The sequence below is a fragment of the Nomascus leucogenys genome, chromosome 13 (assembly GCF_006542625.1).
Source record: "Nomascus leucogenys isolate Asia chromosome 13, Asia_NLE_v1, whole genome shotgun sequence".
Lineage (NCBI taxonomy): Eukaryota > Metazoa > Chordata > Mammalia > Primates > Hylobatidae > Nomascus > Nomascus leucogenys.
Window position 1 is genome coordinate 2,235,612 of NC_044393.1, and position 24,649 is coordinate 2,260,260.

The 24,649-nt window shown below is 51.1% G+C and overlaps 1 protein-coding gene across 1 annotated transcript in view; it reads left to right on the plus strand.

The window, feature by feature from the left end:
• TAF4 (TATA-box binding protein associated factor 4) overlaps nt 1-21,029 on the plus strand; it is an 88,861-nt gene extending 67,832 nt beyond the window's left edge. Inside the window, exon 15 of the mRNA XM_030826256.1 lies at nt 19,466-21,029. Within this exon, the coding sequence (XP_030682116.1) occupies nt 19,466-19,633 (168 nt within the window). The 3' untranslated portion in view covers nt 19,634-21,029. The remainder of the gene's footprint in view (nt 1-19,465) is intronic.
• Nucleotides 21,030-24,649: the final 3,620 nt, after the last annotated feature.

A 24,649-nucleotide genomic window follows, 5' to 3' on the forward strand; every position in this document is an offset into this window, starting at 1 on the left:
AAAGTGCTGGGATTACAGGCATGAACTACCGCGCCTGGCCTTCACCCACATTTTCAGAGGATATTTTACTGGTTACAAAATTCTGGGCTGATTGTTTTTTTTCTTGCAAAACTTTCAAGACCTTGTTCCACTGTCCTCTGACGTCCTGCTGTAATTTTTAATTTTTAATTTTTTTAGATGCAGGGTCTCACTGTGTCACCTAGTCTGGAGTGCAGTGGTATGATCATGGCTCACTGTAGCCTCCACATCCCCGGGCTCAGGTGATCCTCCTGCCTCAGCTTCCCAAGTAGCTGGGACTATAGGTGCATGCCACCATGCCTGGCTAATTTTGTATTTTTTTTTTTTTTTTGTAGAGACAGGGTCTCACCATGTGGCATGGGCTGGTCCTGCTATAATTTTTAAGCTTGTTCCCTGTACGTAGTATGCTTCATGTCTCTGGCGTGACTTTCAATCTTTGTTTTGAGATGTTCTTTATTTTTTAGAGGTTTGCTTGTGTTTTTGCTGTGGTTCTCTGGATATTCAGTTTAGAGGTTTGTCTGTGTTGTGTTTTGTTGTGGTTCTCTGGATATTTAGCCTGTTTCAGGTTCTCTGAGCTTCACAGATCAGTGTCTTTCATCAAATTTGGAACATTTTGGCTAATATTTCTTCAGATTTTTTTTTTTCCATTTGCTGGGGCTCCAGTTACATGTATGTTAGACCTGTTGATGCTGCCCTGCAGGTCTTTGAGCCTGTGTTCCTGGACTTCAGTCTGTCTTCTCTCTGTGTTCCAGACTGGAAGATGTTTACTGATGTGCCCACGAGGTCCTTGGCAGATGGATTTCTGCCGTCTCCAGTTGAAGTTTCCATTTTGTTAATGTATTTTGCAATTCTAAGATTTCCATCGAGTTCTTTTTTACAGTTTATATTTCCCCTAATTCTTTGAGCTTATTATTAAAGCTGTTTTATAAGGTTTTTGTCAAGTTCAACACCTGGGCCATCTCACATTCAGTTTCTCTCGACTGCTGTTTTCCTCGGCCTCGCACGCTTTCTTGTCTCCTTGCATGTCTCATGGTTACCTGCCAAGAGACTGGACTCTGATCTCCCTTGAAGAGTTGATTCTTGCAGGCGGTTGAGTTACTGGCTGACCATCTTGAGTTTGTGTGGTTTTGTTTTTCATTTTGTCAGTAAGAATCTGGGGAAAGCTCAAGTTGTTTCTCAAGCCCCTTTAACTTAGTGGGACTCAAGTTGCAAACTCTGTCTTTCCTGTCTGGGTTTGGTTTTATGCTTTACTAAGCATGCTTTACTAAGGTAGGTCTTACTCTAGGGTCTGATCCTTACGTATAAGGAAAGGTCTTGCTGCTCGGGCAGGCTGGACTCCCATGCTTCTGGACTCCCCTCTACTCTGCCCGACCCCTGGCTTCTCTGTTTCTCTCTCAGCCCCGTGGCAGCTGCTGTCTGATGCACATTGGATGGTCTTGCACTGCTTTTTGGTATGCAGGTGCGCTCTGGGACAGGGTCAGGGTAGTGACCTGATGAGGACAGAGCTCCCTTTCCCCACCAGGGCTGTTGGAAACGTGTGGGTGGGATGTCCCAGACTTCAGTGCTGGGGCTCGCCTGCCCACATGCTAGCAGTGACCTCTGAGAAATGGCTGCCTGATGTGGAGAGGAGGGACTCCAGGTTTAACAGACATGAGAGTTTTGGCAATATGGCATCCCAGAGGTTCAGAGAAATCCCTCCTGGGACAGTACAGGTTAAAATGTCGGGTACAATGTAGGAAGAAAATAAAGATCTTGTCTTTATAAATGCATGCATGAGATATAGATAAAATAGGGAGATTCTTCTCTGGGCCAGAAATAATAAGTAAGTACAGGTTCCCAAGGCTAACACGGGCTCTGGCCACTGTGCGGCTGGGAGTCTTGGCCCGTAACGAGCCCCAGCAGGAACCTGTACTCACCTGGGCCTAGGCCTGAGTGCCCACTGGCTGTGAGGCCCGCAGCCCATGCTGAAAATGTAGTTGTAAACCAAGAAAGAACTGAAATTCTGAACAACAACAACATATATCGAGAAGAGCACTTAGAGTTAAGGACTCATTTTTTTGTGGGGGAGGTGAAAGATATTGATTAGCCTTTTTTTTTTTTTCCTGGATTTCTTTTATGGTTAACTGAATTCTCAAAGGCGTAGATCTTGTAGCCCATCATCAGTTCGAGAACTAGAACGTTGTAATCCCAGCACTTTGGGAGGCCGAGGTGGGTGGATCATGAGGTCAGGAGTTCGAGACCAGCCTGGCCAAGATGGTGAAACCCTGTCTCTTCTAAAAACACAAAATTTAGCTGGGCACAGTGGTAGGTGCCTGTATTTCCAGCTACTCAGGAGGCTGAGGCAGGAGAATCACTTGAACCCGGAGGCGGAGGTTGCAGTGAGCTGAGATTATGCCACTGCACTCTAGCCTGGGTGACAGAACGAGACTCCATCTCAAAAAACAACAACAACAACAACAAAAAAAAAACAAAAAAACAAACTAGAACATGCTGCCAGTCACCTGGGAGATCCCCTACCCTTTTATGTGCCCCACCACATCACAGCTGCTTTTACCTCCCTCCAAAATTAACTGCTGCCCTGACTTTATGGCAAAGCCAGGAAGAAACGCCAGGACATGGCAGTCCCCAGTTGTGCAGCCAAGACACTGGTTAGCCTTGCCGTCCTTTCCCATTAAACTTGACTTAAAAGGAAACCAGAATTTAAAATTTTTAAAAATCTGTAGGTCCCTTCCACCCCTCCATCACTTTCTTTTCCTTACAACTTGTCGGTTGAAGGACCAGGTCATTTGGCCTGGGGTGTGTCCTGCGTCAGGATTGCTGGCGGTGCCCTTGTGGTGCGGTTCTGCCTGTTCCTCCGTCCTCTGAACTTCCTGCGCGTTGGTGGCTGGACCCAAGAGACTCCTCCAACTCTGGCTGCATCCCTGTGGCAGGACCCTGGCTGCTCTTGGGCCCCCTCATCGCGAGGACACAGGTCTGGGCTGTGCGCTCCGGGGATGGTGGCTGGTCATGCTTCATGCCTAGGGCCACTCGTCCCTTGAGGTTGGAGATGGCAGTGCTCTTGTCTGTGAGTTCTTTCTCACTTCCTCGTTGGGATATTCTTTTGGAGACTCTTCCTCCACTACTGTTTGGCCACTCGGTGGGTCCAGCTCATAGAGGAGATGCAGGGTAAATGCTCGCATGTTTTCTTCCATATATCCAGGTGAAGAGAATGAATCAGAGGGTGACCAGTAGTTTTATGTTTTAGTGTGTTGTTTTTGTTTTTTATCGTTGTAATCTCAAGGACTTGCACATAATCCATCTATTACAGTTCTCATTTTGGTTGCAGTTCAGACTGTGCCATCTTTGGCCAGTGGAAGCATCTCCAGGTTGGTTCCTGAGTCATGCTGGGACATGGGACTGATGTCCTTGCCATCTGGACATTAACATGTGTCAGGCTCACTTTACACCTTTCCTGTTTCAGACCGAAAAAGTCATTTCTCCAAGAACTGGTTTCTTCTGTTGGGAAATGGTGTTTGAAGAGCACTCGCTGGGACTAGGGATGTATTGCCACTGGAGTGGGTAGGCCTTTTCAGTGGACAGAGCTAGGAAATGTGTGTAAAAACAGGGTCTCATGGCTTTGTATGGATATTTCTAATTCAGGTAGTTCAAATTCAGAGGTATAGGAGTTACCATGTTCAAAATGACGTCTTTATCTTCTACAGTAAGAATTGTGGCCCTTGGCTGCCCCAAGGGCTTGGGGGCTGGGGAGTTGGAGGGGAGGGCAGGAGAAGGAGAGAGAGAAAAAAAGAATCCCGGTTATCATGGACATAGGAGATAATAGAATTAAAATATCTCCTACCTTTGGATATAGCCTGAGAATAAGAATATGGGCACTCCTGCCGAGGGTGGTGGAAACAGCCGAAAGTTGTTCATGTGCTTTCTCCCTTGGCCCCGTTTTGTATTTTGTGCTGTATTTATGTTGTCAAAACATTTAGCTGTTACACACCGTAAGCTCTCCCTTTTGCCCTCTTTGAGTTTTAGTGCCATAAATAATGACATGTTTAATGCCGTGACTCGTCTCTATGTTGTGTCTCTGTAGTCATTTTGGTTTTTCCAAATCTCATTCTCTGCTAGATTGTTTTGGAACCCTTCATGGGAACAGCCACTCCCAAGTTCCCACCTGCTGATGAGTTTGTGCCCTTTGTACCTGAAGGTCTGTTGTTTGGCTCACGTTGTATTTCCTGAAGTGTCTTAAAGACGTTACTCTGGATTATTTCCTCCCTAAAGTGTTGCTGTCCAAATCTAATGAGAGTCTCATTTTACTGCCTTTGTAGGCCACGTGTTTTTCTTCCCTGGGCGTCCTTTTTCTCGGAACCTGGGTCATCCCACTGGAGTGCGTCCTGGGGTTGATTCTGCTGGGGTGGTGTTCTCAGTACTGGCTGTGTTCTTTCAGTGCGGTCTCAAGTCTCATAGGAACATCTGCAATAGTGATCCTTTGTGTTTGTTCTGTTCTCTTGTTTCTTTCTTCAGAGATTCCCATTTTCCACATGTTGTATCTTCTTTGCCTGCTGGAGCACTTTTTACAGTCTCTTAATTTTTAAAATCTCTCTCTTTTTTTTTTTTTTTTTTTTTTAGAGACAGGGTCTCTTTCACCCATGCTGGAGTGCACTGGTGTGATCACAGCTCACTGCAGCCTCGACCTCCAGGGTTCAAGCAGTCCTCCCACATTGGCCTCCCTAAATGCTGCTGAGCCACTGTGTCCAGCCTAATTTCTCTTTTTTTTTAATTTTTATTTTTTGAGGGAGAGTCTCCCTCTGTAGCCCAGGCTGGAGTGCAGTGGCTCTATCTCAGTGTGATCTCAGCTCACGGCAACCTCTGCCTCCTGGGTTCAAGTGATTCTTCTGCCTCAGCCTCCTGAGTAGCTGGGATTACAGGTGCGCACCACCACACCCAGCTAATTTTTTTGTATTTTTGGTAGAGACAGGGTTTTACCATGTTGGCCAGGCTGGTCTCAAACTCCAGACCTCAAGTGATTTGCCCATCTCAGCCTCCCAAAGTGCTGGGATTACAGGTGTGAGCCACTGTGCCTGGCCTAATTTTTCTCTTTTATAAAAATTATCTTTTTTGTCTTTTTTGGCTTCCATTTCTCTTAAGGCATGATTTGCTGTTTACCTGCTGTTTTGAGTATGTGTTTCTGAGGTCTTCTGTGGTCTGTAGGGATGCTCTTCTACTTTTTATCCTCTTTTTCTCTCATAGTAACCTGCCTGGGATTTGACCTTGATGTTTTTCTGTTGCTAATTTCGACATGAGTTTAGGTTTCTCGAACTTGTAACAGGACACGTGGTTCGCAGCGTTTGCTGACTTTGTGGTGCTCCTCTGCGGTTACTTTCGCATGATGTTAAGAACGGGAGTCCTCAGCTTCTGTGGCTCCAGGGCTCTGTGCGCCTCCCAAGCATCTGGACCTTGCTTTGCCTTCCTTGTCCCTGTCCTGCTCAGTACTGATTCACTCCCAGCAGGTTCTCTCCTGCATGAGGCCCTGTGCTGCAGGAGCCCTGGCAGGTCAGTGTGGGCATTTGCGGTGGCCAGGCTGCCCTCCCTGGTCCTCCCCTGCCCCAGGTTTGACTGCGGCTCTCGGAGGGACCTGCCAGTCTTCCCAGGAAGTCTGCTGGCTCCTGGGTCCAGGCCCGTCGGGGTCCGGTTCTGCAGCGTCCTTCAGGTGATGGCTGCTTGTGGTTCATCTGCATCGGTTTTGTTCTAAAGATTGTCCGCTGGCTTTCGGTTTTGCTGTGTAGTTGCTCTTTTATGTGGAGCTTTGGGAAGATCCAGAAGCTATGCTCCCCCGTCATCGTCTTCCAGAATACATTAACTTTGAAAATGTTATTTTAGTTTGAAGTAGTTTTCAAATCTACAGAAAAGTTGCAAGAACAGAGTAAGGAGCTCCGTGCAGACTCTGGTGTGTGAGCAGCACGCTGTCTGCTTCGTCCCAACTACCCCACATGTGTTTGCGTGCACTCCTGTGTTTTTTCAATATGTACACTTTAATCCTTGTTCTCACACGATACCCAGCACCCTAAGTGCTCGTGTGGCTGATACCTTAGGTGGCTACCAGGTAGCCCTCCTGGTCAGGTGCTTAGCACTGACGCTACCACCCCCAGCATAGCACTTGCTGTGGGCTGTGTTTCTCCACAGCATGCTGGCCGATTCCCATGGCTGTGTTAGCATTTCACATGTTCCCACCTCACACAGATGCCCCACCCTTATCGCACCTCCACCCACAGCCTCAATGTCATTAACCGCCTGCCTGTGTCGCCACCCTGGGGCTGCCCAGTTGTGGGGATGCTTCAGGCACCCCTTCTGTTACCTGCTGGTTGCCCTCTGCTGGGAAGCAGAGCTTCACCCCTCCTCGTTGGTTTATTCGTTCGCTCATGTATTCATTCACTCACTGAGTGCTGTGGATGCCAGGATCCCTCATTCACTCACTCGCTGAGTGCTGTGGATGCCAGGATCCCTCATTCATTCACTCACTGCAGTGCTGTGGGTGCCAGGACCCCTCATTCATTCACTTACTGAGTGCTATGGATGCCAGGATCCCTCATTCACTCACTCACTGCAGTGCTATGGGTGCCAGGACCCATCATTCATTCACTCACTGCAGTGCTGTGGATGCCAGGACCCCTCATTCACTCACTCACTGCAGTGCTGTGGATGCCAGGACCCCTCATTCATTCACTCACTGCAGTGCTGTGGGTGCCAGGACCCGTCATTCATTCACTCACTGCAGTGCTGTGGATGCCAGGACCCCTCATTCACTCACTCACTGCAGTGCTGTGGATGCCAGGACCCCTCATTCATTCACTCACTGCAGTGCTGTGGGTGCCAGGACCCCTGTTGTGTTTGGTGGGCTCTGATCAGCACTCTCATTATTTCTAGGCTTGCTTGGTGGGAGCTTCTTGTGGCTGGAGTCTGTATCCTTTGACGCGTCCCTTGTCTGTGGCATTCCTTATTGCCACGTGCACTTTCCCTGCCCACTTTGCAGCTCCCCTGGAGCTCTGGTTCCTCTAGTGGAGTGTGGTGTTGAGTGGCCAGGATCTGGGCACTTGGTGTGCTGATTGCTGGGGCCCCTGCTTCCAGGCCGTGCCAGCAGCCAGAGCTCAGGACCCAAATGCATGTAGGGGAGTGTGTGGCGTGTGCCGTTCCATGTCGAAGGGGTCCTGTGTGTTCGTGTTGAGACTACGGTCCTTTCCTATCACGCCAGGGCTTCTGTTTAGCCGTCCCCCATCCTTGTCTATTAGTCCTTTCTCAGACAGTGAAGGACCTGGTTCCCATCATTCAGTGTGTGTGTGTTTTTCTTCAGTGTAACCAGCTTCCCAACCATTTTATCTGCTGGGGTCCCTGCGCCAGGAGGGAGGATTGGATGTGAGTGTTAACATGTGCGGAGTAGCCTCTGAGGAAGAGTAAGGGAGCTCGTATGTCCTCACTCACGAGAAGGGCCAGGGTGTGGGGCTGGGAGGTACGTGGAGTATCGAGAAAGCCGGACCTGGAGGACCCAGGTGAGGCGCTGCCGAGTGGGTGAAGATTGGCGTCGGCGTCTGTTTGGGGAAGGACCCAGGTGAGGCGCTGCCGAGTGGGTGAAGATTGGCGCTGGCGTCTGTTTGGGGAAGGACCCAGGTGAGGCGCTGCTGAGTGGGTGAAGATTGGCGCCGGCGTCTGTTTGGGGAGCAGTTGTTTCGCAGTTGTTCCGCTTGCCTTTTGTGAACTTTGGGGATCTTTGTGTGTTATCTGTGTAACAATTAACACAAAACCCAGAAAGTAAAAGTCCTTCAGACACATTTCCTCATCAAAGATGATGCTCAATTGTTCTTTTCTTTTTCCTTTAGCATATCTCTTAAGGGTAAGTCTTCTTTTTTTAACTTTTAATTTTGAATTCTACACTTACAGGAAAGTTACAGAAACAGTACAGAGAGTTTCCATCTACCCCTCACCTAGTTTCGCCTCATGTTAAACGTGGATATGATACTGTTCACTGAAGACCTTATTTGATTTTTCCCTTAATTTAACTTTAAATAAATTAATAAACTATTTTTTAGAGCAGCTTTAGGTTCACAGAAAAAGGAGGGGAAAAAAGTACAGAGACTTCCCATACACTCCTCCCTGCAGGTGCGCAGCCTCCCCCGCTGGCTGGGTGGTGCGTTTGTTAGAATCCACGAACCCATGTCAACACGTCTTTCTCACCCCGCTTCCATAGTTCCCATCAGGGTGCACTCTTGGTGTGTACATTCTGTGGGTTTCGACAACTGTAGAATGATGTGTTCCCACCATGTGTACCATATCATGTGGAGTTGTTCCGCAGCCCTGAATTCGTCTGTGCTCTGCCCGTTCATCCCTCCCCTCCTCTCAGTCCCTGGTGCACTGATCTTACTGTCTCCATAGTTTCGCCTTTTCCAGAATATCATGTGGTTGAAATTATGCAGCCTTCTCAAACTGGCTTCTCTCATTCAGGAATATCCACCTGAGGCTCCTCCATGTTTCTTCATGGCTTGATGGCTCATTTCTTTTCAGCGCTGAGCACTATTCCAGTGTGTGGATGTGCCACGGTTTATTTTATCCACTCACCTACTGAAGCACATTGTGGCTGCTTCCAAGTTTTGGCAATTATGAAGAAAGCTGGTATAAACATCTGTGCGCAGGATTTCATGTGGACATAAATTGTCAGCCCCTTTGGGTAAATGCCAAGGAGCACGATTGCTGGATCGTGTGGTAAGAGCACGTTTAGTTTTGTAAGAAACCGCCAGATTGCCTTCCAGCGGCTGCGCCATGTTGCATTCCCTGCAGCTGCGGCTGAGGGTCCTGTTTCTCCACATCCTCACCAGTGTTCAGTGCTGTCCGTGTTCAGGGTTTTGGCTGTTCTAGTAGTTGTGTGCATCTTGTTTTAATTTGCATTTCCCTGGTGACGGAGGATGTGGAGTATCTTATTGTGGATATTGTTGAGTTTCAAGAGTCCTTGGTATATTTTGGATAATAGTCCATTATCAGATGTGTCTTTTGCAAATATTTTCTCCTGATTTGATTTTTACCAGTGTCCCCGATGTCCTTTCCTGCCCCGGGACCCTTGCGGCTCCTCGGCTCCTGTGCTTGGTGGTAGCTGCTCAGTCTTTCCTGGTCTTTGATGGCCTTGACGTGCTGGAGAGCGCTGGTCCTTGTCTGGTGGATGTTCCCTTAGTTTGCGTTTGTCTGGCGTCTCCTTGTGATGACGTCCAGGCTGTAGAATCTCAGCTAGAATGCCACGGGCGGGCTGGCGTGTTCTCAGAGCACTGTATTGGGAGGCAGCTGGTGTCGCCTGGCTGCTGCTGCTGCTGACTTTGGAGCTTGGTTAAGGTGGGGTTGGCTGGTTTCTCCACTGTCAGAGTTACTCTTTTTCTCTTTGTAATTAGTAGGTATCTCAAGGAGACACTTGGAGGCTGCTGATACCATTTCCTATCAGGCCTTCGGCCCCCGCACGGGTATTCGCAAGGACGCTGCCAGTGGAGGCTGCTGTGGCATCTGATTCTGACTTTCTATTTCTTTCTGTTTACATTTATTAATTGGAATTCTGTAAAGAGAGCTGCCCCTTCTCCCTTATTTCTCCCACTTGTTAATTCATTCAGTTACTTACTTATATTAGCATAGATGTTTATTTTCTTCTGTAGGTAACAAGCCGCTGCTACAGTTTATTTATTTTGTTGCTTGAGCAGCCCGGCTCTGGTCATCATGAGCTCCTTCAGGTTGGTTCCATGTCCTTGTGACATGACAAGAGGATTTGGTGACTTTATGATACCACAGAATGTTCCAGCACATCTTCTGTTTTCCATGATTTCTTGGAGGGGCATTGCTTCCTTTGATTGGGGACGGTGCTTCCTTTGATTGGGGACGGTGCTTCCTTTGATTGGGGACGGTGCTTCCTTTGATTGGGGACGGTGCTTCCTTTGGTTGGGGATGGTGCTTCCTTTGATTGGGGACGGTGCTTCCTTTGGTTGGGGACGGTGCTTCCTTTGGTTGGGGACGGTGCTTCCTTTGATTGGGGACGGTGCTTCCTTTGATTGGGGACGGTGCTTCCTTTGGTCGGGGACGGTGCTTCCTTTGATTGGGGATGGTGCTTCCTTTGGTCGGGGACGGTGCTTCCTTTGGTTGGGGATGGTGTTTAGAACCATACTCTGGGTGGCAGGTGTGCTCATTGCTCCTGGGGTGTCCCTGCATCCAGGCCTTCCGGGTGGACCGGGGCATGTGCACGCACACAAACACTCGTCTGCACCTGCACCTGTGCTGAACACAGTGGCCTTCTCACTTCTCCTCAGGCCTCAGGATCTAGTCTGACGTCACAGGCTCATTCTAGCTTCCCTCATGCCTTACATGGGAACCTGGTTCTCATCCCCCACAGTAGATGTACTTCTGTGTTCAGTTCCAACGTACAGATAAAGGACCTTTGGGATTGCCAAGCCGTGTGAGAAACAAATGTGCTAACTACCTAGAGTGTAGCATTTCTGTGCGGCCCTTTTATTTAACCTCATAGGTCAAAATAGTACATTTCAAAGTTACATAGACGAGTATTGTTCTTGCTCATCCTTTCATTTTTACCTTTTATGTTTAAATTTTAATTATTTGTTTTTAGAGATGGAGGCTTGCTCTGTGTCCTGGGTTGGCCTGAGGCTCCTAGACTCAAGCAATCTTCCTGCCTCAGCCCCACCAGGAGTTGAGACTGCCGGCACACACAACTAGGCCTGGCTTCCTGCCCACCCTTCAGTGTGGCCATCACTCACCTGCAGCACAGCTCGGGTTTAGTGGTCACTGTTTGTGTTCCTGTTGGTTTCCTCCAAATCTTGGTTGATTTTTTGTTTGTGAGGGGTGGAGCATTGCCATGGTCCCGAGAGTCAGAACTATACAAAAAAGTATAGAAAGCAGTGCCCCTTGTAGTGGTGTCCTGCCATGCCCTCCGTCCCTCACCACACCCTCCCTCCCCTGCCACCCCTCCGTCCCCCCACCACGCCCTCCCTCCCCCACCACCCCCTCCCTTCCCTACCACACCCTCCCTCCCCCCACCACTCCCTCCTTCTCCCACCACACTCTCCCTCCCTCTGCCCACCCTCCCCCACCACCCCTTCCCTCCCCCTACCACACCCATCCTCCCACCCCCCCGACCCCTTCTCCTGCTGCCCCCTCCCTTCCCCCACCACATCTGTCCTCCCCATTCCACCCCCTCCCTCCCCTGCCGCCCCTGCCCTCCTCCCACCTTGCTCGCCCTCCTCCTCCTGCACCCTCCCTCGTCCTGCTGCACCCTCCCTCCTCCTGCTCTGCTCCCGTCCCTCCATTTTTGCACCCCGTTTCCACTCACCATGCAAACAGATGAGCTCCTGCATCTTTTTCCTTCCCTGGCAGTGTAGCACAGGTCAGTGACAGTCTCTCGCTCTCTGCAGCTGACAGAGTTCCCGGGCACTGCCCTCGTGTCACTGCATCAAGAGCTTCCTCTTTCCCAGCTGGGTGGCACTTCATCGTGCTGATGTCCCGTAGCTTTTCACCCTCTCTCGTGTGAGCATCTAGGCTGTTGACACAGTGACAGGTGATGCCATCAGGAGTAACCTTGTACGTGTGTCTTCGTACTGTTGGAGGCCTGCTGTTGGGGCTGAGTTCTGAGAGATGGGATTGCTGAATTGAGGGGTTGGTGTGTGTGCACTTTTGTTAGGTTTTGCCAAGTCCCCCCGTTGCGTGTGAGAGAGGCAGCTCTTTCCCCAGCCTCACACGTGGGACACGTGTGTTGTCATAGTTCTTGTGTTTGCTGGTCTGGGTGGTACTATCAGCGTCTGTGGATGTGCTGTGGGTGCGTAGGGCTGAGGCACACGAAGAGCGGGTGGGCATCCCCAAGCTGCCCCTCAGTGATGAGGTCACTCAGTCTCCTGGCTGCTGGCTTAGTTTTGTCCACTTGACCTGTTCTGCAGCGGGCATGCTGTGCCATGACTGCCGCTAGCATGTTTCTGTCTCCTTCCTGTTCTGCAGCGGGCATGCTGTGCCATGACTGCATGTTTCTGTCTCCTTGCGTCTCCTGCGTTTTTACTGTTAGGGGCTGCTGTGTTGTTTGGTGCATAAATATCCATGTGTCATATCTTCGTTGGCAGCTGTGACTTTTTGCATTAGAAAGTATCTGTCTTTGTCACATGTCAGACCGTCACCCTGGGTGTCTTTCTTGTCCCCCAGCCTACAATCCCTGAGATCCTTACTTTTCACCTTCTGAATCACTTTGTTTTCTGTGTCTGTCTGTAGCATATGGTTTGGTCTCAGTTTATGAGCCGAATTGAAAAATCTTTTTCTTTTAATAGGTGAGTTAAGCCCATTTACCTTTATTGATAGGACTGACATGTTTTGTCTTGACTCTATCATAATATTTTATAATTATGTAAATTTTTATTTATCTTTTGAGACGTGGTTTCACTGTCACCCAGGCTGGAGTGTGGTGGTGTGATCATAGCTCACTGCAACTTTGACTTCCTGGGCTTAAGAAGGATCCTCCTGCCTCAGCCGCCCCAGTAGCCTGGGACTACAGGTACACAGCACCGCACCTGACCAATTTTTAAAATATTTTGTAGGAATGGGGTCTCGTTATGTTGCCCAGGCTGGTCTTAAACTCCCAGCCTCAGGGAATCCTCCTGCCTCGGCCTCCCTTTTCAAAGCGTTGAGATGACAGGTGTGAGTCGCTGTACCTGGCCTGAATTTTAAATATTTGCTGTGTTTCTTTTTCTGTGAGATGTTTATTCTTTGCTCTTTTAATTGATTTTTTTTTTTTTAATTTAGGAAGGTTCGTATCTGTGTCTTCCTGGTTACTTTTGTACTTAAACTAGTGACAGCGCCCTGGTCTCCTGTCTCAAAGGACTGTCACGCTGCAGTCGTGCAGTTTGAACGGGCCCGGCAGCTCCACTGCTGGCCGTCGGCGTCTGTGAGCCCTCGTGGCTTCCTCCACTGCCTTTTGGTGACAGGACCTCCACAGGGGAGGCACACTCTGGTTCTCAGCCTCCCTCTCCCGCCTCCGCCTCACTCAGAGCCTGAGTGTCTCTTCCCTGCAGTTTCCCGCCCAACAGAGGAGGCTCTTCCTCCCATTCCTGAGGCTGTTTCTGGGCCCTGACCGGAGGCGGCTTGGCTGGCTCAGAAGTCTTTTCTGTTCTTGCTTTGTGGGGGACAGGCGGGGACGGGGGTGCAGGCTGGGAGGAGCCGTGGAGGCTGATTCCTTCTGCTTCATGGGTTCTCTTCTCTTCCTCCCCGGCAGCCCTGCCTTCGGCTCTGAGAGCCCATAGTGTATGAGGTTGCATCTCAGAGTCCCGCCACCCACTGAGCCCTCTCAGTGCATTGGTTTTGGTGTCTCCTCTCGGGTGGGTGTGGGTTTGGTGTCTCCTCTCGGGTGGGGTGTGGGTTTGATGTCTCCTTTCGGGTGGGGTGTGGGTTTGGTGTCTCCTCTCGGGTGGGGTGTGGGTTTTGGTGTCTCCTCTCGGGTGGGTGTGGGTTTGGTGTCTCCTCTCAGGTGGGGTGTGGGTTTGGTGTCTTCTCTTGGGTGGGTGTGGGTTTGGTGTCTCCTCTCGGGTGGGGTGTGGTTTGTCTCCTCTCAGGTGGGTGTGGGTTTGTCTCCTCTCGGGTGGGTGTGGGTTTGTCTCCTCTTGGGTGGGTGTGGGTTTTGGTGTCTCCTCTCAGGTGGGTGTGGATTTGGTGTCTCCTCTCGGGTGGGTGTGGGTTTGGTGTCTCCTCTCGGGTGGGGTGTGGTTTGTCTCCTCTCAGGTGGGTGTGGGTTTGTCTCCTCTCGGGTGGGTGTGGGTTTGGTGTCTCCTCTCGGGTGGGTGTGGGTTTTGGTGTCTCCTCTCGGGTGGGTGTGGGTTTGGTGTCTCCTCTCGGGTGGGTGTGGGTTTGATGTCTCCTCTCTGGTGGGTGTGGGTTTTGGTGTCTCCTCTCAGGTGGGTGTGGGTTTTGGTGTCTCCTCTCAGGTGGGTGTGGATTTGGTGTCTCCTCTCGGGTGGGTGTGGGTTTGGTGTCTCCTCTCGGGTGGGTGTGGGTTTTGGTGTCTCCTCTCAGGTGGGTGTGGATTTGGTGTCTCCTCTCGGGTGGGTATGGATTTGGTGTCTCCTCTCGGGTGGGTGTGGGTTTTGGTGTCTCCTCTCGGGTGGGTGTGGGTTTGTCTCCTCTCGGGTGGGTGCGGGTTTGGTGTCTCCTCTCGGGTGGGTATGGGTTTTGGTGTCTCCTCTCGGGTGGGTGTGGGTTTGATGTCTCCTCTCGGGTGGGTGTGGGTTTGATGTCTCCTCTCGGGTGGGTGTGGGTTTGGTGTCTCCTCTCGGGTGGGTATGGGTTTTGGTGTCTCCTCTCGGGTGGGTGTGGGTTTGTCTCCTCTCGGGTGGGTGCGGGTTTGGTGTCTCCTCTCGGGTGGGTGTGGGTTTTGGTGTCTCCTCTCGGGTGGGTGTGGGTTTGATGTCTCCTCTCGGGTGGGTGTGGGTTTTGGTGTCTCCTCTCGGGTGGGTGTGGGTTTTGGTGTCTCCTCTCGGGTGGGGTGTGGGTTTGCTGTCTTTTGGGAACGTCTCCTGGGTCACGGTGTGAATGTCCCACTCTGCCTGAGGGGGAGATTCGCCCAGCTCTCATTTGCCCTGTTTTCTCCTGACCCTTTTCCTCCTTTCTGTGTCTCGGTTCTGTCCTCTTGGCTGACTGCCTTTCGTGGGTTCCTTACTGCGTTTTCACCGCCTCCCCTCCCTCAGACTGTTTGCAGTTTATTCATTTCTGAGATAATTTTGTCTCTTCCTTCCATTACTTTCTTAAGTCCAGTTAACTCTTATTTCCTTTTGGTGTTGCATTTGTAATTTTATTGTTTTTATAAAAATTTGTCTCCTAGTTTTTGAGGTTCTGATTTGAGGTGATTTTCATATCCTATTAAGTGCACACTTAAGCAGATTTTCCTGTATTGAGAGTGTTGTTAATTTTCTTGTTGTTCCAGGATGGGTTTTTCTCTGATGTGTGTGGAGTCCCCATTTTCTGGCTCTTCTCTGACTTTCCCGTGGCTCTGGGTGGCTTTACCGCCTCTGTCCCTTCGCCCTGGTGGCCTTGGGGTGTTTGCCAGATCTGTGGGTTCCTGGCGCCCTCTGCTGTCTGCATGGGGAAGTCCAGGTCTTGAGCAGGTCCTTGCTGGTGTGCGGGACGGAAATTGTCCTCCGGTTCTCCAGGTCCTTTCCTGCAGGACCCAGAATTTCCCCCTTTCCTTCTTTTCTGCCTCACCACCCAGTGGCCAAAGGGCTCCTCTGGGGACACGCCATGTTGCCTTGACAAACCCTTCCTGTCTTGCACTCGGTGGTCCCTGCCCTGTGGTCCGTACTGACCTTCCTGGACACCTCTCAGGCCCTGGGACGTGGGGTGGCTTAGTCTTTCAGCAGTGGCTTCCCACGTACCCCTGTCCCACCCTGCCCCACTGCAGCCTTGCAGGGGAGAGACGAGGGGGATCAGGCTCAGGCTGTGTTGACTCTGCGCCGACTTGCGGTGATTTTGAAGTCTAGGCGCCCTCGTCCTGTGCAGACGGTGATGCTGGTGTAAACCTGTGTGCCTTGCTTGTGCTGAACTGTGTTTGGAAGAGAGGCTGGGAGACATCAGCTCGGCAGCCAGGTTGTCTTCGGCCTCCCGGAAGTGATGCTAACTTTCTAAGCTGTGTGTCTGAGTGTTTTTCGCTACTACTGCTGTTCTTCAAAACGTGCTGCCAGTGACCTGGGCTCGTGTGTGTGACACCCCATAAATGGTTAGGCATGGAGAGGGCACGCACGCGTTCGGGGCAGAGCTGGCTGGAGTGCGTGCGGTATGGGCTATTGTTACCTGCTGCCTGGGGCGGCTGTGGGCACAGCATTCTCCACCCATTGCTCGGCTGGGGCTCCGTGGCGGAGTAAAGGACGGACCAAGGGGCTCCCACCCCAGGAGCAGACGCGCTCCTCCCGGACAGCCCCCAGGTGCTGACCGTGCGGGGCCTGACTTTCGGGTGGCACAGACCCTGCACCAGGCGGTTCCGCGGACAGCGACTCTGCATTTGGCTTCGACATTGAGTGCCTATGGTGCATGTGCAGTGGAGAGATTGCCTACTTTCATTTGATCCTTTTAAGAGCCCTGTGATGGGGCGAGGGGTGTCTGTTTCAGAGGCGGGGACCTGCAAAGGGAGGGTTCATGTGGTATGTCCAAGGTCATGGGGATTTTGGTTTGCTTTGCTTGTTTTCTAATCCCAGTACCTGCACCTAAAACACCCCAGGGCCCTGTGTTTGGAGTTGTTTAGGCTGAGGCCTCCAGGGCTCCATGTTGGTGCCGGCCCTTGTGGAGCTGTCTGTCGTCCCAGGCTCTGCTTTGCGCCATCATGTGTGCACGGGCCACAGTCCCTCTAGAGTGGCCATGGGTGCCTTGGCCCTGGTCCCCGCAGGCACTTCTTTCTCAGGAGTCCCATGGGAGCTGGAAGCCCCCACTAGGCACTCTCCTCCCAGCAGGCTCCATGACCAGTCCCTGCCTGCGCCCCCCCGGGCTGCTGCGCCCACCACGGGCACAGCCCATGAGGGGTTTGGATGAATCTAGGGAGGAAAGCCACTGCCACTGCCGTGTGGGTTGGACACAGAAGGCCTTGGTCCGCCAGCAGCCCCAGTCCTGAGAAGAGAGGGGGAGGTTCCCGCGAGATCTCCACTCCATCTTCAGAGCCATTTAGCAGCAGACCCTCAGCGGTAGCCAAAATCCACATAGAATTCTGCAAGCAAAGACCCTATGGGAAAGACAGGGAGTGTGGACCCCTCCTGCCCGGGGCGAGGTGGGCTGGGGAGAAGCGGGAGTGTGCCGTGTAGAGAGAGGCAACTGGAGTATCGGTAGGTTAGATTTGCGTTTTTCTTTTCTTTTCTTTTACTTTCTTTTTCTTTTTCTTTTAAGATTTAAGAAAATTTTGAAGAAAAATTTGTATTTATAGAACTCACAGAATCTGGAGAAGTTATGTTGTTCATTCATAGTGCACCTTCAGAGCTTGGCACAGAAGCAGGGCCTGGCATCAGTTTCTCAGTGTGCTGGGCCCTGGGGGTGGCCTCAGCCCCAAGGAGGCACCGTCTGGCCTTAGTTGTTCTCGCCCCCTCCCTTGGTTGTTCTCGCCCCCTCCCTTGGTTGTTCTCGCCCCTCCCTTGGTTGGTCTCACGCCCCCTCCCTTGGTTGTTCTCGCCCCCTCCCTTGGTTGGTCTCGCCCCCTCCCTTGGTTGATCTCGCCCCCTCCCTTGGTTGGTCTTGTGCCCTTCCTTGGTTGGTCTCACGCCCCCTCCCTTGGTTGGTCTCGCCCCCTCCCTTGGTTGATCTCGCCCCCTCCCTTGGTTGATCTCGCCCCCTCCCTTGTTTGGTCTCACGCCCCCTCCCTTGGTTGATCTCACCCCCTCCCTTGGTTGATCTCGCCCCCTCCCTTGGTTGGTCCCACGCCCCCTCCCTTGGTTGGTCTCACCCCCTGGACTTGGTTGGTCTCACCCCTTCCTTTGGTTGGTCTTGCGCCCTCCCTTGGTTGTTCTCGCCCCCTCCCTTGGTTGGCCTCGCCCCCTCCCTTGGTTGTTCTCGCCCCCTCCCTTGGTTGTTCTCGCCCCCTCCCTTGGTTGTTCTCGCCCCCTCCCTTGGTTGGTCTCGCCCCCTCCCTTGTTTGTTCTCGCGCCCTCCCTTGGTTGGTCTCGCGCCCTCCCTTGGTTGGTCTCGCGCCCTCCCTTGGTTGGTCACGCGCCCTCCCTTGGTTGGTCACGCGCCCTCCCTTGGTTGGTCACGCGCCCTCCCTTGGTTGGTACTGACACTTGCATTAGAATATCTTGATTTCTGACCCTCAGCAGCCCTTAAATTGCGCACCTGAGATGAGCGTCTGTCCTTCACCCCGGTCCTCTTTTTTGGCTGCTGAACTATTTTGAAGATAGAAACATCAAACACAGTCCAGAATTTATAGCAGGTGTCACTGGGTCTTACAGCCTGTTTGGGTGGTGCCTGTGAGAGCCCCGCCCTTACCCTGCATACTGTCATTCGTCCCGCCTGAGTTCTCTTTTGGGAGGCCTGGCCTCAGGTGCGGATCACTTTGTAATGAGCTAGTGTGGAGCGCGGTGGCTTCAGTAGCAAAGGGACCCGGGGCAGGTCTGAAGAAGAGCCCTCACAGCGCAGGGCGTCTGAACGGAGACGGGTGCCCTCATCTGTTTGAATCTCACAGGAATAAAGAAAATGCAGTGGGTCAGAGACACACTTGCATGCCATCACACAAGGCAGCCATGCTCCCAGCCTGAACTGAAAGTGGCAGAGTGGGGATGGGACGAAGGACGGGATGAGGGGTGGCGCCATGTTGGGGCAGCCTGGGAGTCGCCTGCGGCTGTTCACAGCAAGGCTCCCACTGGCACACAGAGCAGAATCCGCTCCTTCCAGCGTCTTAACTTCGGTTGAGAATGTGCTGTAAAGATGCCATCGTAATCTTTGTACTTAAATATACGTAAGCAGCTTTCACCATCGGAGCAGACCTTAGTTTTCGTGCCAAATGGGGAAACAACAGCCATTGGGAGTTGTGTGGCGCGTGTCCCTCTGGGCGGTGTCGTGTGTGTGTGGCGCGTGTCCCTCTGGTCGGCGTCGTGTGTGTGGCGCGTGTCCCGCTGGGCGGTGTCGTTTGTGTGTGGCGCGTGCCCCACTGGGCGGTGTCGTGTGTGTGGCGGGTGCCCCTCTGGGCGGTGTCGTGTGTGTGGCGCATGCCCCTCTGGGCGGTGTCGTGTGTGTGGCGCGTGCCCCGCTGGGTGGTGTCATGCAGGTGTCATCAGCTGAAACCACCGGAGCTCTCCACAAGAGCTGGCACCCAGCATCTATGCTTCTCCAAGCAGGAACACATCTGAGGCAGCTCGGGAGACAGCTGGTTATCTGTAGGGGCTGACGGAGGCAGGATCTGTGCAGCCAGGGCCCAGCCAGAGGCTCAGGGATCACTGTGGGAGCCACTGAGCAACCCAGCCTTCCCAGCTGACCCAGCATGCCCAGTCCCAGCCAACCCCAGGCCTCCCAGTGCAGGAATTCAGCAGCCAAGCAGGGATGACACACACAGACCCAGTGTGGCTTTTGTGCCCCAGCTGAGTCCACAGGCAGTCCAGCTGTGGTCACATGAAGGGTGGCCCTGGGGCCGCCCAGCCATTTGCCTTGGGTGGGTGCCACCCCCTGGTCCATCCTCAGCCTCAGGACCAGGTCTGAGCACTGTGGGGCATTGGGCAGCGTCTGAGTGTGCCCTGTCCTGAAGGCTCAGCATGGGGCCTCCTGCCCCTGCCCTGGCAGGGCCCTGGACAGCACCCCAGCTCCAGCTGTGGGCCTACCGGAAGGAGCCCATGCCAGGCCTGGCCTCCTCTGGAATCAGGGTACTTGGCTCAGATACACAGGCCCATTGCAAGCCCCACTCTGAGCCCCACTAACACACTGTCTTCTCCTTTTTCATCACCAGGGGTCGGGCCCCGGCTCAGTGGTCCCAGGCAGCTCGGGTGTCGGAACCCCCAGACAGTTCACGCGACAAAGAATCACGCGGGTCAACCTCAGGGACCTCATATTTTGTTTAGAAAATGAACGTGAGACAAGCCATTCACTGCTGCTCTACAAAGCATTCCTTAAGTGACACAGGAGGACGCCTGGGGACTTTTTATATATTTGCAGATTACGCCTTTTTGTAACAAGCAAATGGGATATTGTTTAAAAAACAGCCACCTCTTTACAATGGAACAGTTTTATATTCCTGTTTCTAAATCAACTCTTCAGTGTGAAAGAAAATACGTTTCTGTAACAGAGAGAACACAAAGGCCTGTGGATACTCTTAAAGGACAGTTAAATCTTAACTCATCTTGATTGAGTGGCCTTCTTGCCAAACAAGCCATATATAAAGACTGATGGAATCGTTAGCAAATAATTAGCTGCCCTCTGTCAACTCATAGCAGTTTCTGCATTATTTGTGCATTTTGGTTTAGTTCTACCTAACTTACTATGTAGGTGTATGTCTACAGCCGATGACCTCATTTCATTTATTTTATTTGTGTAATAGTCAGTTGGCAAAGCAAACTGATATTTTAGACTATTTATCTTCCTTTCCCTCCCCTCCCTCCGGCTCTCCTCTCTGCCCCCCTCCCCTCCCTTGCCCTCCCCTCCCCCACCCTCCCCTCCCCTGCCCTCCCCTCCACTCCGCTGAGAATCCTGGAGGAATACACAATTCATCGTAGCATCCCCGCCTCAGAGTGTAATCGCATTTCTGCTTGGTAGAGGCCGAGCCCAGCAAAGGTGGCTCCTTCTGAATGTGTGGTCAGCATCTGTACAAATGCATTTTATTTGCTATAGTTTGTAAAGCTGTAAAGTTAAAAGAGATGAAAACCTTTTCAGCATAAATATATTTTACTTGCACTGTGTTTTTTAGCTAAAAGTGAAAACCTAGATTAAATAAAATCAAAGTTGAGAAGAATCATCAAAAGACTGTTTCTCGGTGTGAATCAAGTGTTGAAAAATGGTTGGTGTATTTTGTCAGTAATTGTACATAACTTTTGGCACATGACATAGAAATGGCTATGTAAACTATAATTATTTTGCTAAGAGACTGTATGCAAGCCTTGGGCCGACTTTACAGACGTCCAGAGCAAAGCCCCTTCTTTGTACCTATTTTTTTATTACAAATATACTAATTGGTTCTTTCTATTTTCAGAGGTTATTGTATGAAATTGTCTATTGATAGTACTTTTATGACTGTAAATACTCCGGCTTTCTCCGTGTGAATTCTCACATTAGACTTTTAATTCGAGCGCGTGTGAACTGAACGCTGATCAGTATTTTTTATCAATACCTGAGAACTGTTACACCTTTTATTTTGTCTTTTAGGAAATCCCTTTCTTTCCATTTTTTCATGTAAATTTTGCACAGTTACTTGTTCATATGTAAATATTTTACTTTCAAAAATGAAGTTTTTAATTGCTATTGTTTTATATAGGATTGAAAGAAAATTAACTCCTTTATTAAAAACAAATTTATCTGTATTTGTTTTGCCTATTTTTCCCCCGTTTTCCAGTTTTAGATTCTGCTGCCAGATTGCACTCCAGCTCTGCTGAGGTGCTGGTTTCTGAGCCACCTGTTGGAATCTGTAGCTGAGCCCCAGCAGAGCCGGGAGAAAGAACTTTCTCTGTGAGGACAGGGGCCGAGCCACTCTGTGTGTGGAGTCTGGGGGCTGGCGGCTGCGCTTAACACCTTCTGCTCTCACAGGTGGAGATGAGCTGGGCAAAGCTAGGGGGGTCGGGGGAGGCCCAGCCCAGGGGGAGATGTACACAGAAACGCACCTGGTTAGCCCGGCTGAGGTGCCCAGAGGGCGCCAGCCCTGATGCAGACCTCCTGTGGCGAGAGAAGGCGTCTCCAGGGCAGTTTGTGGTATAGGTTGGTCCTGACAGGTCACAGCTCCTGCAGGGCTCTCAGAGGCTCAGCGCCAATGTGTACTGCTCCCTGCCTTCGAGCACCTTGGGGAGCCTTTGGGAACGGTCTCTGATGCGATTGGAGTCGGTATCCCATCGTGACGTTCACTCCACCTACTGTGATGGACCCACAGCGATATGCAGGTTTACTTACAAGTTCCGCTGGAGACACTGCCCGTGTTCCCACACCTGTTGCACTGCCCTACTGGGGCTGCTGTCACAAAGGACCACAGATCATCCCACAGCTCTGGGGGCCACGGCTGGAGATCAAGGTGCCAGCAGGGTGGGTTTCTTCCCAGGCTCTGGGGAAGGGTTGGCTCTCCCAGCTTCTGGCAGCTCCTGGCACCTTTGGGTTTCTTGGCTTAGACACAGCGCCCGATCTCTGCCTCTGCTTTTCCATAGCTTCTCCCTTGTGTATGTCGGTCTCTGGGTCCAGCTTCCCCTCTCTGTAAGGACCCCCAGCCCGGTTGGATCAGGTCCCGCCCAAACGACCTCATTCTGACTGGATTATCTCTGTAAAGACCCTAACTCCCGATAGAGTCACATTCTGAGGACCGGGGGTAAAGAGTCCTCCGTATCTTTTTTAAGGAGGAAACAATTCACCCTGGACACCTGTGACCACACCGAGAGTCTCGGCAGGAAGCACTCGTGGGCGCCCTCTCCAGCTTCCCGCTGCAGGCTGTGCCAGGGTTGTTCACTGATGGGGTCACACCTGTGCTTTCCATCCATGACCCATACCTGCCTTTCACAAAGTTCTTGGCCTGAAATAAATTAGTTTAATCAGGTACAAAGGGCAGTTGCACTTGAATTTCTGCAAGTATGATTGATTTCATTCCAGCCCCTCTGCTCTTCCTGTTGGGTCCAGTCAGTCTGCGTGGGATGGTCATGTTGACTTGAGGCTTAGGCCAACATAAGAGAGATTACCCTCAGCCGTGCACTGCCAGAAGACCAGGTCCACAGGCATGTTTGCTGTACTGTGTTCTTGAGACCCGTAGCTGCTGTTTCGCATCTCATCACAGACTTGCTGGCTGCCCTCAGTCTGATCTGGGTGTTTGCACAAGCCTGGGGCACGAGCAGCCTCGTGAACATGACCAGGACGGCCGCTCTTGCTGCCTCTGCTCCCCACATACAGGCAGCTCCAGTTGGGCAAAAAGGCAAGAAAAAGAGGCATCAAGTGTGGAGAGGAAGAAGGTGAACAAAGGATTCAGAGGTGACATGACTGTGCCTTGGAAGTCCAGACGAACCTACAAACACAACACTGAGCACGGCGCGTGAACTCCCAAAGACGGCCGGTAGCTGGAGGCGTCTGTGGTTCCGTGAACTTGCAACCAACAACCAGCAGGTTAAAAACATGCTGTCAACAATAGCACGGAGAACACACGCCTAAGAATACACCGAACGAAAGATGTATGAGATCCTTACACTGGAACTGAAGAAATCGAAGCCCTCAGCGGAGGCCGACACCACAGTGCTAGTAGGGAGGACTCACTGTTGCTGAAGACAGCAAGTCTGTCGGAACTGAGAAACAGATGCAATGCCAGCTCAACCAAATCCCAGCAGGATTTTCCTAGAAACTGACAATCTGATTCCACAAATGTATATAGAAAATGCAGAGAGGACTTAAATAGCCAAGACAGCCTAGAACAGAATGGAGCACTTGACCCTCCCACATTTCAAGACTTCCCGTGAAGTGACAGCAATCAGGATGTCGTGGCGTGGGAGCAAAGACAGGCGTGGCCAAAGGCCCTGGTGCAGTTCTGTGCCCTGTGAGGGAGACGTGAGCCTGGAGTCCATCTTCACCCTGTACGTAACCATGAACTTGAGGTGGATCAGAGACCTGGAAAGCATCAGAGGTCTTCATGACTGGGAGTGGGCAAGGATTTCTAAGCACATAGAAGGCACACATCCTGAAGAAGAATGGATAAATTGGGCCTCAAAGCTATAGCCTTTTGCTCATCAAGATGCCCTTGGAGGTTGGTCAGCATTTAGTTCAAGGTCAGAGTGGAACCTTTGCTTTTTGGTAGTCGCATGTTGTGGTCTGTGGTACAGGAGGCACAGGAGATTTTCTTTAGACTGGCTTATTCACCACACTTATGAATTCCACAATCTATCATTTAGATTTCATGAACACAGTGAGAAAAAAGTGTCTATTCAATTTTTATGAAATACATTGTTTCTGAAAAAGTTTAGATACGAATCCGTATTTTTTTCTTTATTGTTTTGCTATGTTACTGAGAAAAAATAAAATGGAATGTAAATTTCTCTTTAGAATGTTAAAAAAAGGTATATAAAGTAAAAAGGCAAGCCCCAGACTTGCGGAAATATTTGCAATATTTATACATGACACAGGAATAAAGAATTCCACGACTCAGTAATAAAAAGACAATAACAAATGTGCAAGACACTTGAACAGGTGCTTCAGAAAAGATACGCAAGTGGCGGATAAGCAACTGAAAAGGTGCCCACCATTACTGGTCATTAGAGAAATGCAAATAGACACCACAGCGAGACTCCACTGTGTGCCCCCCCTCAGGGCTTGAATCTGAAAGACTCTCATCCAGTGGTGGCGTGCTGTGTGACACAGGAAGCCGAATGCATGTGTATCCAGTGTGTGACACAGGAAGCTGAATGCATGTCTTCCCGGTGTGTGACGCAGTGATGAAGCTGAATGCTTATCTACCCAGTGTTGAATGCACATCTCCCTGGTGTGTGACACAGTGACAAAGCTGAATGTGCATCTATTTGGTGTGTGACACAGTGATAAAGCAAAATGCACATCTATCCTGTGACTAGCAGTTCCAGTCCTAAGCATCTACTTGAGAATGAGTTCCTTTGTCCGCCAAAAAGTCATACAAGAATGTTCACAGTGGCTGTGTTCATTGATGCTCAAGATGGAAGCAGCCCATATGCCCATCGGCAGGTGAATGGAGAGTCAAACGGAGGTGTATCTAGTCAGTGAAACGTCCCCCAGGAATAAAAAGGAATGAACTGCTGATATGCTCAACGACATAGCTGAATCTCAGAAGAGCTATGCTGACTGGAAGAGGCCAGACACAGAAGCCTATGCATTCTGATTCCACCTGATGGAAGTTCATGAGTGGGTAGAAGCAGGGCGTGGGGCTCTGGTGAGGAGACTGTCGGGAAGGGGCGCCAGGCCCCTCTGGGGTGATGAAAGTGTTCTGTTTTGATCATCG